This window comes from Hermetia illucens, chromosome 6 (assembly GCF_905115235.1).
Source record: "Hermetia illucens chromosome 6, iHerIll2.2.curated.20191125, whole genome shotgun sequence".
NCBI lineage: Eukaryota > Metazoa > Arthropoda > Insecta > Diptera > Stratiomyidae > Hermetia > Hermetia illucens.
The window spans coordinates 77,903,135-77,920,411 of NC_051854.1; the positions used below are offsets into that span (position 1 = coordinate 77,903,135).

A 17,277-nucleotide genomic window follows, 5' to 3' on the forward strand; every position below is an offset into this window, starting at 1 on the left:
ATCGAAATGTGTTAGGCCACTAGTCGAACGCAACATCTTCGTCTCCATTACCGCAAGACGCCGTTCATTGTCTTTTATATTCCCCCAAGGCCAACACTCAGAACCATAAAGAGCGGCAGGACGGACGGCATTGTGGTAAATTTTAGATTTGAGATGTTCGTTGATACTTTGATCACAAAGAAAACGAGTTGTGGAACGCCACTTCATTCAGGTTGCGTTACGTATATTTCTTTTATAAAAACATTTGAGTATATTATGTGAAACAGTGACATTCAAAGACTCGAATTTGTGGCGCTGCGCGGTTAACATTCGAAATTTATTTCGAAGTTGGCGAGTTGAAGCGTGAAATAGTCGCGCTAGTGGCCAGTATGGCTGAAATGAGAGCGACGCTCAGCGTTCGGGCGACTGGTCGCGAGTTCGCTCGTGGTCTTCTGCTCGAAAAGGGCGATCGGGTAGCAGGTCACAGAGCGACGTGGCCTAACAATTTATGACCCTCTCAGCAGGCGCAGTTATCTGGTTGATACTGGTGCAGAGGTTTCCCCGGCACCATCGACTATTTCCTCAATCCTCCCAAATTAACGAACTGGTCTTCCCCACTGCATATGGTCACTAAGCCAAATGGCGAATGGCGCCCCTATGGGGATTACAGAAGGCTAAACGCACAGACTGTTCCAGACCGATATCCAATTCCACTTATCCACGACTTTGCGCATCATCTCGCCAACTGCCGCATCTTTTCTACCTTGGATTTAACCAAGGCCTATCACCAAATCCCTGTAGCTCCAGAAGACATTCCAAAGACGGCAATAAGCACACCCTTTGGACTCTTCAAGTTTCGGGTTGTGCAATGCTGTGTAAACCTTTCAAAGGTTCATCCACTCGGTCCGGCGAAACCTCGATTTCTCTTTCGTATATTTGGATGATGTTTTGGTCGCTTCTTCCTCAGAGTCTGAGCACTTAGCCCGTCTCGAGTGCATTTTTCAGCGTCTCCTTGAGAAATGCAAGTTCCTCCAGACGTCCACTTCATTTCCCCTGACGGAATACAGCCCGACCCAAACAAGGTGCAAGCGAGCTCAAGGTTCCCACGTCCGAAAACGTAAACTATCGTTGTTCCCCGACTGGTGTTGGGTGGCCTTGAACGTGTACTTGTCGGGTCCCAAAACAAAGGACACACGTCTGAAGAAGCTGTCCGCGCGTTCGTTAAATCCCGACAGCAACTGACTGATGTTACACTCATGACATTCCCTCGGCAAGGTGCACCCCTAGCCTTTTTTGTTGATGCCTCTGACATCGCAGTAGGTACTGCTCTTCATCAAAAAGTGAATCAAATCTGGTAGCCGTTGAGCTTCGTCTCCAGACAGTTAAACCCCGCTCAACGGAACTACAGCACTTACGATCGAGAACTGCTCGCCGCGTATTTGAGCATTTAGTACTTCCGCTTCTTCCTAGAAGGCAGGCCGTTCACAGTTTTCACATATGCTTTGAAACAAAAGCCCGACAAAGTGTCCCTTCATCAGCTTCGGCACCTGAGCTTCATAAGCCAGTTCACGTCTGAGATACAGCACGTGTCCGGCAAGAACAACATAGTTGCTGACGCTTTGTCACGTCTCTCTGAGATTAACATCCCCACCTCACTCGACTTCTTGCGGTGTTCCACAAGGGCCTGTCCTAGGGCCACTCATGTGGATTATTGTGTTTAACGGGGTACTGACCCTAGACCTTCCTACTGGTGTGGAGTCCTTTGGTTTCGCGGACGATATTGGTGTGACGGTTGTTGCACGCCTTCTCGAACAAGTCGAGCTTTATGCAAATGAAACAGTCTTTGAGATTAAATCCTGTTTAGAGAATGCTGGTCTACAACTCGCAGAGCATAAGACGGAAGTAGTACTTATTACCAAGCGGAGAAAGCGCACTTCCATTAAGATCAAAATTGGAACGCGAACAATTCATTCCAAGCCTGCATTTAAGTACTTAGGTGTAATGATTGACTAGAGGTTAAATTTGCGAGAATGCTACCAAATGTAGGTGGGTCGTCGACTCCTTATTTTGAAGGTAGTCAGTTCGATCCTACTGTATGCAGCCCCAGTATGGGCAAATGCACTGAAAAATATAACAAATAAGAGAAAGGTTGGAGCTGCGTATCGCATAAGTGTACTCCGAACATGTTGCGCTTACAGAGGAATATCCAATGAAGCAGCTTGCGTGATAGCAGGAATGGTCCCGATTGAGATTGAGATCGAACATATCTCACCGAAGAATCTCCTGCCAGTCGGCGACAGTTCGCGCGAACTGAAACTGAAACTCAATTCTTGAGCGGACACGGAGGCTATCGAGCATATTTGTATCGATTTGGGTGTGATGATTCGCCATATTGCCCAAAGTGTCCAAATATTGCTACAACCGGGGAGCACATTACACCCGAAAACATAACGAAACTTATGGTGAAAGCAAAGGAGATATGGACCGAAGTCGAAAAAGTCGTTGCAGCCATCCAAAAGAAGTTTAGGGAGGAGGAAGTCAACCGAAAGAATGAACGCGAGATAAACACGAATATTAATATGAGCGCAGAATAAATTCTGATCCAGCCCTGCGACGTAATACCAAATAGGAATTCTGCGGGGAAAGTGGAAAGAAGGAGATGGTTTTAGTGGGTAAGAGTCCCACATAACCGTGTGGCAGGAGCCTGCGGTAGCTTTTGAAGCTTTCCACCTTCCATCGGCAAAAAAAAGAAAAAAAAGCATCCCGATTCCTTAAACGCGCTCTGTTTATCAAGACATTGTCTTTTATGGCAGCATTTTAAGTTATGGCCCCTTCCTGACGATAGAAGATTCCGTAGCCTACACAATGGCGAAATCTATGAGCGATACCATGACCGTCCGGTTGTAGATAAAATCCGGCTCAATAGGTTACGGTGGGCGGGTCACTTAATCCGCATGGAGGAGGATGATCCCACCCGGAAAGTCTATAGAGGCAAAATATATGGTAGAAAAAGAAGACCCTGCCTAAGATGGAGCGATGGCGTAGGCCAGGACGCCAGACAGCTTTTAGGGATATCGAATTGGTAGACCTCGGCGCAAAACCGGAATGTCTGGAGTTCCTTATTAAGGCAGGCCTAGACCGGATTTCAGCTGTTGCGCCATTGATAGTGATGATGATTGTAAGTTATATGGTTCTCCCACTTTAAACTCTATAAAGATTCTTCTAAGACAAAATAATCAAAGGAATCATAAAATTCATATTTCTAAAATTCAATTTAAAATACGTCTTCATTTACGTGTCATTAGTTAGAAATAATTCGAAAACATCAAGAATTCTCGAAACCATTCTACCATGTCGTATCGATCTTTTGAGCAATTATCTCCTTCAGCAGGTTCGCATCCTTCCCCGACAGCTAATCACCCCGGGCAGAGGAAGAAGAATGTAACGCAAGGACCGCTTTTCGCTGCTTCTCAAGTTCTTAGGAGGCATCGCTATCTGCTACCGCTAGGCGCAATCAGTGCATCCCTAGCTCTTGGAATTTCCGCATATGCAAGAGGTGAACGTCTACTGAAGATACCATACCAGATTCCATTTGCAAGCAGAAGTTCAGTGCTCAAGGATCCGGAATTGAAGCGGATATTCTACTGCGGCAATGCACAACATATGTACAATTCTTTGGCAATTATGGCATCACCATTCACATCTTCCAAACCTATGCTGGTATCTGTGTATCTTTCTCATTTTCTTCGGTTAAAAAAACTAAATGTCTCCCATTTTCCAGACTTCTTCGCTCTTGCTCAGTGGAATCATGATTTTCTGCGGCACGCAATATTATCGTACTTTCAAGAGGGAACCTGAGAATGTTCGGCCACTGCTCCTGGTAGGCGGTTTCTGCATTCTCACCGGTTGGCTCACCTTCCTCCTGTAATTACAATGATAATACAAACAAATGTTTTAACGTCTTTAGTTTAGCGTGCTCGTCTTTAAATCTTATTCGTATGCATGGTCCAAGCCTCAGTATTCCATATTGTATGTGTACAGTAACCTTATAAAATCGCTCATAATAAATTACCTATATAAAATCATGAACATTCGTTCTCTAAACACCTAAAAAGATGCAGGCTACATTCTCATTTCTTAGATATCGCCAGCAAGGTAACATAACAATGACATTGACAGAATCCATACTTGGATCTGGAAATGATTGCAAACAGTATTTCTCAATAAAGCACGAAAGCCTCACCGCAATGCATTGTTTATAATATTATAAATAAGTTCTGGTAAATATTGGGGATTAGCTTGGTTCAGTGTGGTTCCTACGGCAAAATAATCTACGGAAATACTCGTATATTTCTATTTGTATCTGAAAGGCCACTCCCGGAGCGCATGTTTATACGGACCAACTGCTGAGTATCACATCAAGTGGAGATGCTCCTGGACATTTCAGCACCAACAAAATGACTCCCTGTCCTTCTATTTGTTTAGAAATAAAATTCTGTTTATAAATTTTAGTGATTTCTATTGATGGCCGAATAAAAGGGGATTATTTCAAAATCGGAAAATGGAATTTGACTGAAAGTTCAGAAGTAATTTAGTCGCTGTTCGAATGTCATTTCAAATAATAAAGTGAAGAGCCGAACGCCATAAAGATTCGAAAATTCCTGATTTCACACTTGTCATACAGCCCAGCTGACGTTCATAAAAGGCAATTTTAGCGGGTATCAACCAGATAATTAGTTTCTGCAAATTTTATAGTCAAAACCTTGACTGTTCCTAGGTCAGTGGTTTTCTCACGCAAATTACTCAGCTAAGAGAGCAAAACTCAGTTTTCAATGATCCTTTAGCAATAAAACTACCTATTTGAGCTTCTATTCAAAAGTTGCTTAACTTTCTGGTAAGCGTGGTGGAAGAATTAGTTATTAAGGAGGGGATGCAAGCCCATATCGATCGTGGATATCCTCTTTTCAGTTGTAGTCAAATCGTCTCTACTACCAAAAGACGCCGTTCATTGTCTTTTATAGTCGGTTAAAACTCAGAACCACATTAAGGCGGTCTTTATTTATTTCTTTTTTATGAATGCACAACATCTCGAGAATGGTATGTCAAATTTTTAGAGTGATTAGAACGGATTAGCTAAGGGAGATATAAAATTTCAGCCATTCAAAATTCTGAGTCACTTCGTTCCGATCTATTGAAGTTTAAAGCGACTGCTTAAGCCTACCTCAAAGGTTCACATTTATAAATATATTTCTCGTCGAAGTCCGGTCTTCCTTTAGATCGTTGGCTGATCCTTCTAACTCGGAAGCATGCATCCCGCAACTCCGCAATTTCTCCATTCCACCACTAGTTTGAGCACCTTTTTGCGCCGCCTCGGCATAGTAGCGTCGCATGCTCTCGTTATGCGTCCCATCGTTTGCTCTACCTTTCCTGTAACCGCACCATCGGGATTGTGGCCCCAATAGCATCTCATAGCAAGCAACCCTGGTTTCCAGCTCCGAGGGAACGTACATCGTCACATGGCGCATATTCGATCTGGAGGAAAATTGCCTGGTAGTCACTATGAGTATAATGCTCACTGAGAAACCATGCGATTCTCCTCGCCAATGTGGTACTCACATATGTCAGATCGACCATTGACCCCGACCCTATCCCACGAAAAGTGGAAACATTTGCCGTATTTGCAAGCACCAAGTCTAGCTTCGCGAAAGCCTCGAGCAGGATACGGCCCCTGGTAATCATAATGCGACTGCCCCTAAATTCTTGCATCCAAGGCTAGCTTACCTAGTAGTCCTTCGAATTTTGCTATTGTCACGCTTGGTGGAGCATAGGAACTAAATATGTAGATACTAGCTATTTTTGCCCTGAAGAATCCAACTTCTGGAAACTCCATCACTTCTTGATTGGCTTGATTTCCACATGTCCATATTGCCGCCTTGCCAGTTACATCTACAGTCCAGACTCTCTTATTATTGCGATAAGGCTCGCTGATTATGGCAGCTTAGATTCCCTTCTCATAGATGGTCTGCGAGAAAAGGTCTTGCGCTGCCTCACAGTGGTTGGGGTTGACTTGTACCAACCTCATTTTTTTACCGCGTTCAAGATTCTCCTAAACACTGGGCACTTGTTGCTGACTACAACATGCCGACAGTCGACGCCCTCTTTCTTCTCGTAAAGCACATATTCAGGCTCAGTCTTCTCGTCCTGAATATATGACCTTCTCCTCCACATCTTCTGGTGCATTTCGCTGCTATGTGGCCAAATTCAAAGCATCTAAAGCAGCGCTTGAAAGACATCTGCTCCCTGAGTCGACAAACGACCCAACCTATTTTTACTTTACCAGCCGCCAGCAGTTTGAACGCTGCTTCAGCTGGTAAGTTATAGTTGCCGTTTGCGTACCTCCTCGGTCCTCTGAATGCAGAATCTTGGAAGCTAAATGATCCGAACTGCTTTTCTAAGCCACCGCGGTGGTGATTTCATCAATGTCCTTACATTGTATAACAATCTCCTGCTTTCTGGCCCGTACTTGTGGTTCTTCTCCTAAATACTTCTCCACCTTGCCGAGCAAATTTTCAATCGTTTTGCCTGAAGACTCCTTGAGCTCTAGCATCAATTCTTCTATTTGGGAGCATCTGATTCGGCTGACATTTTCTCCAAGGTCGATCAGCTCAGGATCGGATTTAACATTCGTAAGGATATCGGCATAAGTCATATCACCTTTTTTGGAGGTGATAATTAATTCGGGCGGTAATCTTCTTTCATGTATCGCATTTTTCTTTCCGCTAACCTTGGTCCATGCTTACTTGGTTCCTTTTTGGAGCTTTACCTCCCTTGGGTCGACTGGAGATTCCACGACTTTGGTAACTTTGTTTGCCTTCGCCTTTGCCGGTGAGAGGCCTTTTACCTTGTCATCCTGACGAAATTTTTTCGTCCTTAGCACTATTGTATAGTACCCGAATAGCTCGGACTATGTTTTTGATGGCCTGGTGCACATTGTATTTGTCCTTTATGAATTCGGACAACTGTATTATTTTTCCTCCGAGTAGGGCAAACGATGATTCGTCCATATTCTGACACTGCTCCTCTGCTTGGTTTTCCCACTGAGCGCTTCCGCATTTATTAGCCTTACGGGAGCTCCCTTGATTTCCTTCCTTCATCAACGTTGATTTCGGGGGCGATCGCAGGATCGTCGTGCTTCTCCTAAATGGATCAACCATTAACTCCTGCGACTCTCGGAAACGGTTATAGCCATTAACACCAAATTGGTTGTGGAATGGTGAGAAGATTGAACGCTCACGCATGCAGTCAGTAACATCCTTTTACATCAAATTTAAAGGGAATCCCCATGCATGCGAAAGGGGGTGTACACTTTTTATGCCCAAATATAGTCACGTGGGGTATCAAACGAAAGGTCTCGATTAGTACTTTCCGTAATTAGTTTTGACATTTGTTGGAAAGGTATGGAGTGCGGGGGGTTGAAACTGATCGTCTCTCTAACGAACCCATTCTGAGGAACTACTCACCCCAAAAATATGAAAAAAAAAGCAGGAGGCTGCCACTATATGGTGCCTAGGCTACCGAGGACTGCCCATAAACTCAAGAAATATGTAGTCCACTGCGATTCACCTTTCCACCAAATTTCGTGTCAATCGCTATAGCCGTTTCTGGAAAAGTACGTGCAGCAGACAGACAGTGAGACAGGCAGACATTGAATCGATTTTAACATGGCTTTGTTTTAAAAACAAAAATATCAGGATAAAAAATGTTAATAATTTTAAAACCAAAAATAAAATTTCCTCTCCCTCTAGAGCTACGAAAAGAAAGGCTCTCTCGCGAATGCAACTTCTAAGTAGCGCTAAAGATAGAGAGAACATATGTAACGTCATATTGCGATTTCAAGTTCGACCTGAATTCAAAAAGGTATGAAGAAGGTGATCTTTAAGGTTTTGTTTGTTCAATGTTCAATGTCTGTCTGTCTGTCTTTTCGTTTTTTTTTTTCAGGAGATGGAAATCTTCAAAAGACACTGGTCTGGGCATACACACTGAACACAGTAGCCTTTTCAGTTAGCCGTGATTTTCATATTAGATCGCACTTATGTCTACAAACAGAAGGGTTAGTCAGATTAACCAGCAGCGTACCAAAGCCTCTTCCTATCTACTGGCGGCAAGGCTGGCAAAGTTGCAGCACTGTCCTTATATCTTTCTGGTTCAAGGCCGTTACTTTGACTTGAGTCTGACTGCCATTTATTTCAACGTTGTGCTCTTCTTATTCTTTCTCATGACCGTTTCCGCTTCTCTCTTGTGCTCTTCCCAGCGTACCGAACCCAGTTTTTTTAGTTTGTCCTATGTAGCACTGGACACACCTGGACATCTTACTTTATATATACCACTGGATTCATGTTTTAATTCGTGGTCCTTGGAGGATCCCAGTTTGCTTTTGAGCTTGTAAATCCTACTCGATGGCACCATACCGATGTCTAGCCTTTTCATCATTGACCCTATTCTTTCTTTCCCTTTCTAGCTATTATCGAGGATGACATTGTTCTTATTCTTTAGCCTTTTCCTTCATGAATTTTTCAATAATCGACCGTTGGAAGCCGTTCTTTACTCCGGGGTCGATTATATACTCCTTTTCTTTCATCGAAAGGGGCCATTTTATGTGAATAAGAATGGTTCAAATTATCTGATATCGTTCGCTGCGTGTACTCGTATGTAGACTTTCTGTAGATGTCTTCTCCTCTCTAATGATCCCTAAATTAAGGAATGTGAGTTCTCCATTGACCTATACTTCCATTCTAAACCTAAAATTCCCATGTACCTTATTCAGAACCTCAATCATCTCCCCCACTTTGTCTTCCTAGACAATGGTGAAAATGTCATCTACATAACTACCATCTTTGGAATGTAAAATTGCCACCCATCTGGTTCCTTTGTTGAACTTCCTCTAAATGTCAGATAGCTCTCCGACGAGCATAGCCTCGCAAGTTTCATGAGCATCTCTGTTTCTCTTTTCCACGTCAAGATGTGGGATTTTTAATCATTAGCCACTCTAGATACAAAAGCGCCTCCTCCACTGGGATGCTTGGAAACAAGTCCTCCACGTCGAATGACCCTAGTCGCTCATCCGCTGTCCTAAGTTCCACATCTTTTAATTTCCTGATGAGGTCCTCTTTATTCCTGATGGCTTTTTTCGCGGGTAGTCCCCCTAGTTCCTTAAAACTATTCAACTGCCACTTGGCGATATAATGTGTGGGCAAGTTTGTGGTGGTCAAAGGATGATATAGGTCCCAGGGCAAAATGTGGATTGGTACCCACGATTGAGCATAAAAGCTAGGAAACGCCTGGTCAACCAACACCAACAGTTCTACTACCAACCCCATTTCCATCGCCACGTAGTGACCGCTGGAAGCTCTTCCTTCGAATTCCGTCGAGCGGAGAATAGACTTCACACACAGAAAAAGGAAAACCAACAAGTCTGTGAACTCGAAGAATACTGGGAGCAGCCGCATCAAGCGCGCTAGTTTTACCAGTAATCAGCTGGATGAAGTCTTACACACCTTGACGCTCATCCTGCCGAGGCAAAGAGGAAATTTGATTTCCGACAGAATGGGTATATTGGAGCGATGAGTTGAGTACTTTGATGAACTAGTTAATAACCAAAACATCGCCGAGTTGGAGGTCCCGCCAATTAAAGATGGCGGACATATATTGCCACCACCAGGTGTAGAAAAAACATTCCGTGCAATTCATCTGCTTAGAAATCATAAGTCGCGAGGTGCCGATGGAATTACAGCCTAATTGGTTAAATATAGAGGCGACCAATTACACCAAGTGGTTCATCAACTTGTGCTCAAGGTGTGGGACAGCGAATCAATGCCTGACGACTGGCAAAGAGGCATTATCTGTCTCATACATAAAAAGGGGGATATCACGCAGTGCGCAATTATAGAGGTATCACGTTGCTGAGTACCATCTATAAGATATTCTCCTCTATCTTGCTATCCCGGATAGCCCCATATGCCCACAGCATCATTGACCCATACCAAAGAGGCTTCACTCCAGGCAAATCAGCAACAGATCAGATTTTCTCTCTGCGGCAAGCGATGGAAAAACTGTTGGAATATGGACAACGCTTGCACCATCTGTTTATCGACTTTAAAGCCGCCTATGATAGCATAGCAAGGGTAAAACTGTACACGGCCATGAGAGAATTCGGTATCCCGACGAAATTAATAAGACTGACTAGGCTGGCCCTGACCAATGTGCGAGGCCAGATAAAAGCAGCAGGATCACTCTCAAGACCATTCGACATCAACACCGGTCTACGAAAAGGGGATGCCCTATCATGGGTCCTCTTTAACCTGTCCCTCGAGAAAGTGATCCGTGATGCTGAGATAAATGCAAGAGGTACGATCCTCTTTAAGTGCACCCAACTACTGGCCTAAGCTGACGATATCGACATCATGGGAAGAACCACCCGAGACGTATAAACTGCCTTCATCCAGATCGAGCAGTCGGCAATCGGAGCGAAATCTTGGGCAAGACAGAGTATACGGTGGCAACGTCAGTACCAAAAACCAACTTTGAGACCGTTGATAATTCTCCTACCCAGAGTCGAAAAACACAACCGATAACAGCTATGACGACGAAATTCACGCACGGTTGTTGACAGCCAACAGAGCCTATTTCAGATTACAAAAACTGTTCCGCTCGAAACGTCTCAGGTCTCTCTCAGTCAAAGCTTTTACTGTACAAGACTATGATCTTGCCAGTCCTCATGTATTCCTCGGAGACTTGGGTTCTTAGCAAGAAAAATTGCGAACTCTTAGCTGCGTTCGAGAGAAGAATCCTCCGAAAAATTATTGGCCCCCTACATGAGGATGGACGGTTCCGGCTTACATGATGACGAAATCTATAATCGCTACCATGATCGTCTGGTTGAGGATAAAATCCGGCTCAACAGGTTACGGTGGGCGGGTCGCTTAATCCGTATGGATGAGGATGATCCAGCCGGGAAAGTCTGTAAAGCCAATATCTATGGTAGAAAAAGAAAACGAGGTTGACCCTGCCTGAGATGGAGCGATGCCGTAGGTCAGAACACCAGACAGCTTTTAGAGATTTCGAATTGGTAGACCTGAGTGCAAAACCAGGATGTCTGGAGTATACCGATTGTTACGCCGTTGATGATGATGATGATGAGTTTGTGGGTGTTATAATTTCCGGAATTCGTTGCCAGGTTTGTGGATCTTTGGTTGGCTCTTTATTCCTGGCAGTACGGAATTGGGCATTCGAAGTTTGGCAGAATTCTCAATAATGTGGCGACACTCTTTTAATACTTTTTCCACCCGTTTATTGGAATCCGGCAAAAGGTCTTTCAACGATTCAAAGTATCCTCTCGTCCAAAGTTTTTCATCTTCTCCACTATTACAACCGCATTTCCTTTGTTCGATTTTAAAAAAAATTCCGATTTCTCTTAGCTCTTTCATGACTTTTCTTATTTAGAAGCGAACAAAGGAGTGCCCCTCCTGTAGACGCTAGACGGTGGAATCGAGTACAATGGACGACTTGAGTTTGAGCTCAGAGACTTTGCCCCTCCCCACCTCAAACACACTTCCTAACTTAAACCACGAATTGAAAGGTTATAAACCTGGTTTGATGTGAATTATCTGCTCATCAGCGCAACTCACCTAACTTCACTAGTTCTGCCCAATAATGTAGCGGCAAGAACTGCAGCATTAGTTAAATATTTTTATTATATGCCCAGGAATTTCATTGCCTGAATCCATCTCCGATTCCAGTTGGAAGCCATGTGGAATTTAGGAACCTTCATAGCTGCTTGAGTTGCTCGCTGATTCTTATCTTCTCCTTTGCGTCTAAGCACACCTCTATTGCAGGATGGTTTGCGTACGAGGCCACAGTGTTTTATCTCCAAGCTCAGACTAGACTAAAATCCATCAAAGCACAGCAGTAAAGTTAACATCCAATCTACGCCAATCAAGTCCTTACTCTATATGCCGAAGGCTGTTATTGTAGGGAGCACTTTCCAACAAACCATTTTTATCTTGAAGACAAAAGTGGTGATCCAAGAGTCCCACTATGTACATATTTTCAATTCACCTCATGGTCGTCATCTGGTTAACAAAAATTGCCAAATTCATAGATTTCCTAGCCTAATATGATAATTTCCATCCACTTTTGTGAAAAACAAGCTCCATTTTTGGGGTTCTTTAACCTTAATCCCCCGAGGCGAGGCAATATTATTTCCTCTAAATGGTTTCTCCATTGAATACGCCAAGAACAATTTCAAAGAAAGCACATGAATATAAATATTTGTAGTATTAATTATGCGTACTTTTCAAGGAGACCAAATAGTTCTGAATACCATCTTTTAATATTCGTCCAATGAACACACATCTGGATAATTTACTGCATCATTAAAACGTCTAGCGTACGTTAACCATAAACAACCGCGTGCTATCTAGGCGATACTGATCAGCAAAGAGCCAATAATCCACCGACCATATTTCTAATTTGGCTTATCTATGTAAGATCTTAACAGTCATTATCTGGATAAAATATGAAAATTTAATAAACGAATTCATAAAAACTTGTTGACTGCGATTTATCGATAGCGAGGCCTCTAAAAAAACGTTTATATATTGATAGATCTTTTATCCTGAAGATCAGCCCAAAATTAATGTATATCAATGTATAGATGTACATTTTTGGAAATGTCCACAGATACTAAATTATACCTTTGTACTGATGAATGGAGGAACTCCATTTTTGAAATTTCCACAAGATGGCCTTTAGATAAGATACGTGCCTGGAATGCAGAAAACGAGAAATATTTTTTGATATTTGCTTACATTTTGGTGAGTAATATGAACCTATCAGCAGATCTTCAAATCACCGGAACACCACAAATAATTTTATGAATGAATTTTTTATGATACGACTAATTCTACTCAGATATCCACAATACATTTCTTTAATTCGGTGTTCCATTGACTCAAACCAAAGAAATCAAAACGGGCGGAAAAATCATGAGTTATAACAGGATAACAGTTATAACAGGATGAAAATTTTTCAAATAATCAAACCTTAACTTTCGTATAGTACCCCAAAAGTCAATTAGGAGATCACGGATCTGAAAAAGATAGATCTGACAAAAAATGAAATTAATTTTTATCAGATGCCACGCCAGCCAACCCAACCATAAATTCCAAGGACCTCGAAACCAAAACACACTCATTTTCCACACAAAAATCAAAATTCGTTTAAAAAAGTCATATCGACTAGCTTCACAATAAATTCGAATAGCGATGATTTATCGTGTATATAGGTAAGCCCAAAATAGAGGTGGATCTAGGTAGGGACCCAAGGATTATGCCTGAAAAAGGCACACTTCTAAACCAATCTGCGACTAGCTTGTGAGCGCAACTTAAGCCGGGCATTATTGATTCATTATAGAATCTATACCCAGAATCAGCATCATCATTAACGACGCAACAACCGCAAACATGCCGGTTTTGCAAAGAGGTCCACCAATTCGATATTCCTAAAAGCTGTCTGGCGTCCTGACCTACGCCATCGCTCCATGTTAGGCAGGATCTGCCTCGTCTTCTTTTCTACAATACATATCGCCCTTATAGACTTTCCGGGTTGGATCATCCTCATTTCTGCGGATTAAGTGACCCGCCCACCGTAATCTATTGAGCCAGATGTTATCCACAATCTGACGGCCATGGTATCGCTCATAGAATTCGTCGTTATGTAGACTACGGAATCGTCCATCCTCATATAGGGGGCCAAAAATTCTTAGGAGGATTCTTCTCTAGAACGTGGTCAAGAGCTCATAATTCTTCCTGCTAAGAACGCAAGTATCCGAGGAATACATTGTCCTATTGGCCATCCATACCAATTGGCCAGCTCAGTCTTCTCTTACAACATCTTAGCCATAGCACAGGGAGGAGCTACCCTACTAGCGATGATAGATGCATCTAAAAGGGGCTTATTGTGTTCAGGTTGATATCGCCGGTATTTTCACTCAAGTTGGAATAAGTCAGCATTCTGAGGCCCACAATACGAACGACTTAATGTCGCGGGGGTTTCTGGACAATAGGTTAAACTATGTTCTATCATATTTCGTGTAAAAGACAAACCCAAAACTGAGAAGTTTTGACACGCACACAACATTGAAAAGAAAAGATTTGCAGGCCACCTTCATAACAACCTAGTTTATTTTGTTGCCTCTGAAATCAATATCATCATCATCATCAACGGCGCAACAACCGGTATCCGGTCCAGGCCTGCCTTAATAAGGAACTCCAGACATCCCGGTTTTGCGCCGAGGTCCACCAATTCGATATCCCTAAAAGCTGTCTGGCGTCCTGGCCCACGCCATCGCTCCATCTTAGGCAGGGTCTGCCTCGTCTTCTTTTCCTACCATAGATATTGCCCTTATAGACTTTCCGGGTGGGATCATCTTCATCCATACGGATTAAGTGACCCGCCCACCGTAACCTATTGAGCCGGATTTTATCCACATTCTGACGGTCATGGTATCGCTCATAGATTTCGTCATTGTGTAGGCTACGGAATCGTCCATCCTCATGTATGTAAGGCCAAAAATTCTTCGGAGGATTCTTCTCTCGAACGCGGCCAAGAGTTCGCAATTTTTCTTGCTAAGAACCCAAGTTTCCGAGGAATACATGAGGACTGGCAAGATCATAGTCTTGTACAGTAAGAGCTTTGACCCTATGGTGAGACATTTCGAGCGGAACAGTTTTTGTAAGCTGAAATAGGCTCTGTTGGCTGACAACAACCATGCGCGGATTTCATCATCGTAGCTGTTATCGGTTGTGATTTTCGACCCTAGATAGGAAAAATTATCAACGGTCTTAAAGTTGTATTCTTCTATCTTTATTCTCCCGGTTTGACCAGTGCGGTTTGATGTCATTGGTTGGTTGGTTTTCGGTGCTGACATTGCCACCATATACTTTGCCTTGCCTTCATTTATGTGCAGCCCAAGATCTCGCATCAATCGCCGCCTGCTCGATCGGGATGACGGCAGTTTGTACGTCATATGCCAATTCTGTCGGAAATCAAATTTCCCTCTTTGTCTCGGCAGGATAAGCATCGAGGGGTATAAAGCTTCATCCTGCTAACTTTTTGGTGAAACTTCCGCTCCTGGTGCGGTTGCTCCCTGTATTTTTTTAGTTCACAGACCTGTTGTTCCTCCCAGGCTTCCTTTTCCCGTCTGTGGAGTGGCTTCTCCGCTCGACGGATTTCGTGATAAGTCTCTGCGCTTGCCTGCGTTCTTTGAGAATGCAACATTACTCGATATGCGGCATTCTTCAGTTCCGTAGCATGTATTATATATGTGTATATCTGGTTTCCATTTACCCGTTACGGTTAGCAATTTTAGTACATTCCCTACTTCCAAATCTTTCAACTTTACATCTGGTATTAAATGTTCTCCCATGTGCCCCGACCCACTTTGCGCAACCGCCATACACTGTCCCAGAACCTGCGCACAGAACCTGCAGTCAATGACCGTAGATATCACTAGCTTCCCTAGGTGATAGTTTAGTTGGCAATGACCAGTGAGAATTCCCACTATGATTCAGAGATTCTTCTTGGTGAGGTTTGAACAGCCTTTTCCGAGCTTAGGTTCGTATCCCCCAACAGACTCTTCATTTTTTGATGTCATAGTTCATGACTTTTCAATTACACAGAAGGGTTCTCTCCCGTGTAAAAGCCTCCCTGCTGTCTTCTTGGCCAGTTCGTCCGCTGGATCATTGTCTCTTAACCCAAAATTGCCTGGAACCCAGAGTATTCAGACCTTATTGAACGATCCGAGCGTATTCGGTCTCTCAAGGCACTCCCATACCAGTTTAAAGTTCACCTATCCGCCTTGAACGCTTCTTGACTGTCAGTCAGATTAGCAATGTTCTGCCCTCATAGGTCCTTTGGAGATTAGAGGAGGCATATCTGTCTATGACGTATATTTCCGCCTGGAATAAGCTAGTGCGCTTACCCATTGATTCCAAGTACATTTTTCTTTGACCAATCACCCCAGCACCCGCTCCCTCTGTCGTGAGGAATCCACCAGTGTACCATGTAATCAGTTGCTGGTTTAAGCCGTATGTCACAGCCACGCTCTCCCAGTTTGTCTTGTTACTCTAACGTGTTTCAAACTTTCTTCTCGAAGTGAAACGTCGTTGTCATGGTATCCCTCGTTATCAATAATTCGGGGTACTGTCTGGAAAGAATATAAATCTTCCTTTGATTTAGGCAGTCCGCCTCACTGATACAGTTGTATGTGCGGATGGAGAGGGGTAATCGCAGAAAGACCTCTAGGGATGCCGTTAGGCGTGTCCAGGTTTTGGAGTTTGTGTAACTCCTTGGCTTATGTGCTATGTTCGGTTCTCTCTGTCCAGATTACCACCCCATAGGTAATCATTGGTCTTACCATTGCAATATCCATAGAAGTATCTTCAGGGCGCAACTCTATTTTTTTTCCTGCTACGAAACTATAAGTCATCAGAGCGCTTGTAGCTTTCCGACAAGTATTTCTGACATATGTCCTCCAGAGTGTTTTTTGGACTAGCGTAATTCCCAAACATTTAACCTCTGTTTCTCGTTTCACTCTCATGCCATGCAACCTTATGGCTATCAGGTGATCAAGCTTATGTTTCCTAGTTCCTAGTTCCTAGTTCTATCGTTGTTTTGGCTGGATTGACACGCAGCCCCGCCTTCCTGCCCCAGACACTAATAACCCCCAATCCAGTTTGGATTCTATCACATAGGGTATCCTCATATTTGCCCCTCCAGATTAAAACAATGTCGTCCGCGTAACCCTGGACTCATATATATTCCAGTATTTGTTAGCTCATCCAAGAGTTCATCCACATACGCGGTGATAGTACCCCGCCCTGTGAACAACCTTGAGTAGTATTCATGACAGCAAAATTTGTACCTGTCGGTACTTCTATTTGCCAACTCTCTAACATTTTGCCCATTCAGAAAAACAGGATGTTTCCCACTCCTTCGTGGATCAGGGTATCTTGTATTTCTGTGTGCGATGTGTTATCGAAACCGGGGAAACCGGAAGCTTGACGCTTCAGGTGTGAAAGGTTTTGTACATTTCTTATATAAAGACATTTAAGTGTGCATTTGCCCCATTAGTACGTAGCACGTAATAATAATAATAATCGTTGGCGCAACAAGTCATATTGGATCAAGGCATTGAAGTGTGTTAGAGCACTTCATTCAAGACCGTAACGCATTACGCCC

General features: G+C 43.3%; 1 protein-coding gene across 1 annotated transcript; it reads left to right on the forward strand.

Annotated features, from left to right (window-relative positions):
* Positions 1-3,235: 3,235 nt before the first annotated feature.
* LOC119659767 lies at positions 3,236-4,068 on the forward strand. Its single transcript, XM_038068026.1, has 2 exons — positions 3,236-3,699; positions 3,761-4,068. The coding sequence occupies exons 1-2, from the start codon at positions 3,331-3,333 to the stop codon at positions 3,905-3,907; spliced, it is 516 nt and encodes a 171-aa protein (XP_037923954.1). The 5' UTR covers positions 3,236-3,330; the 3' UTR covers positions 3,908-4,068.
* Positions 4,069-17,277: the final 13,209 nt, after the last annotated feature.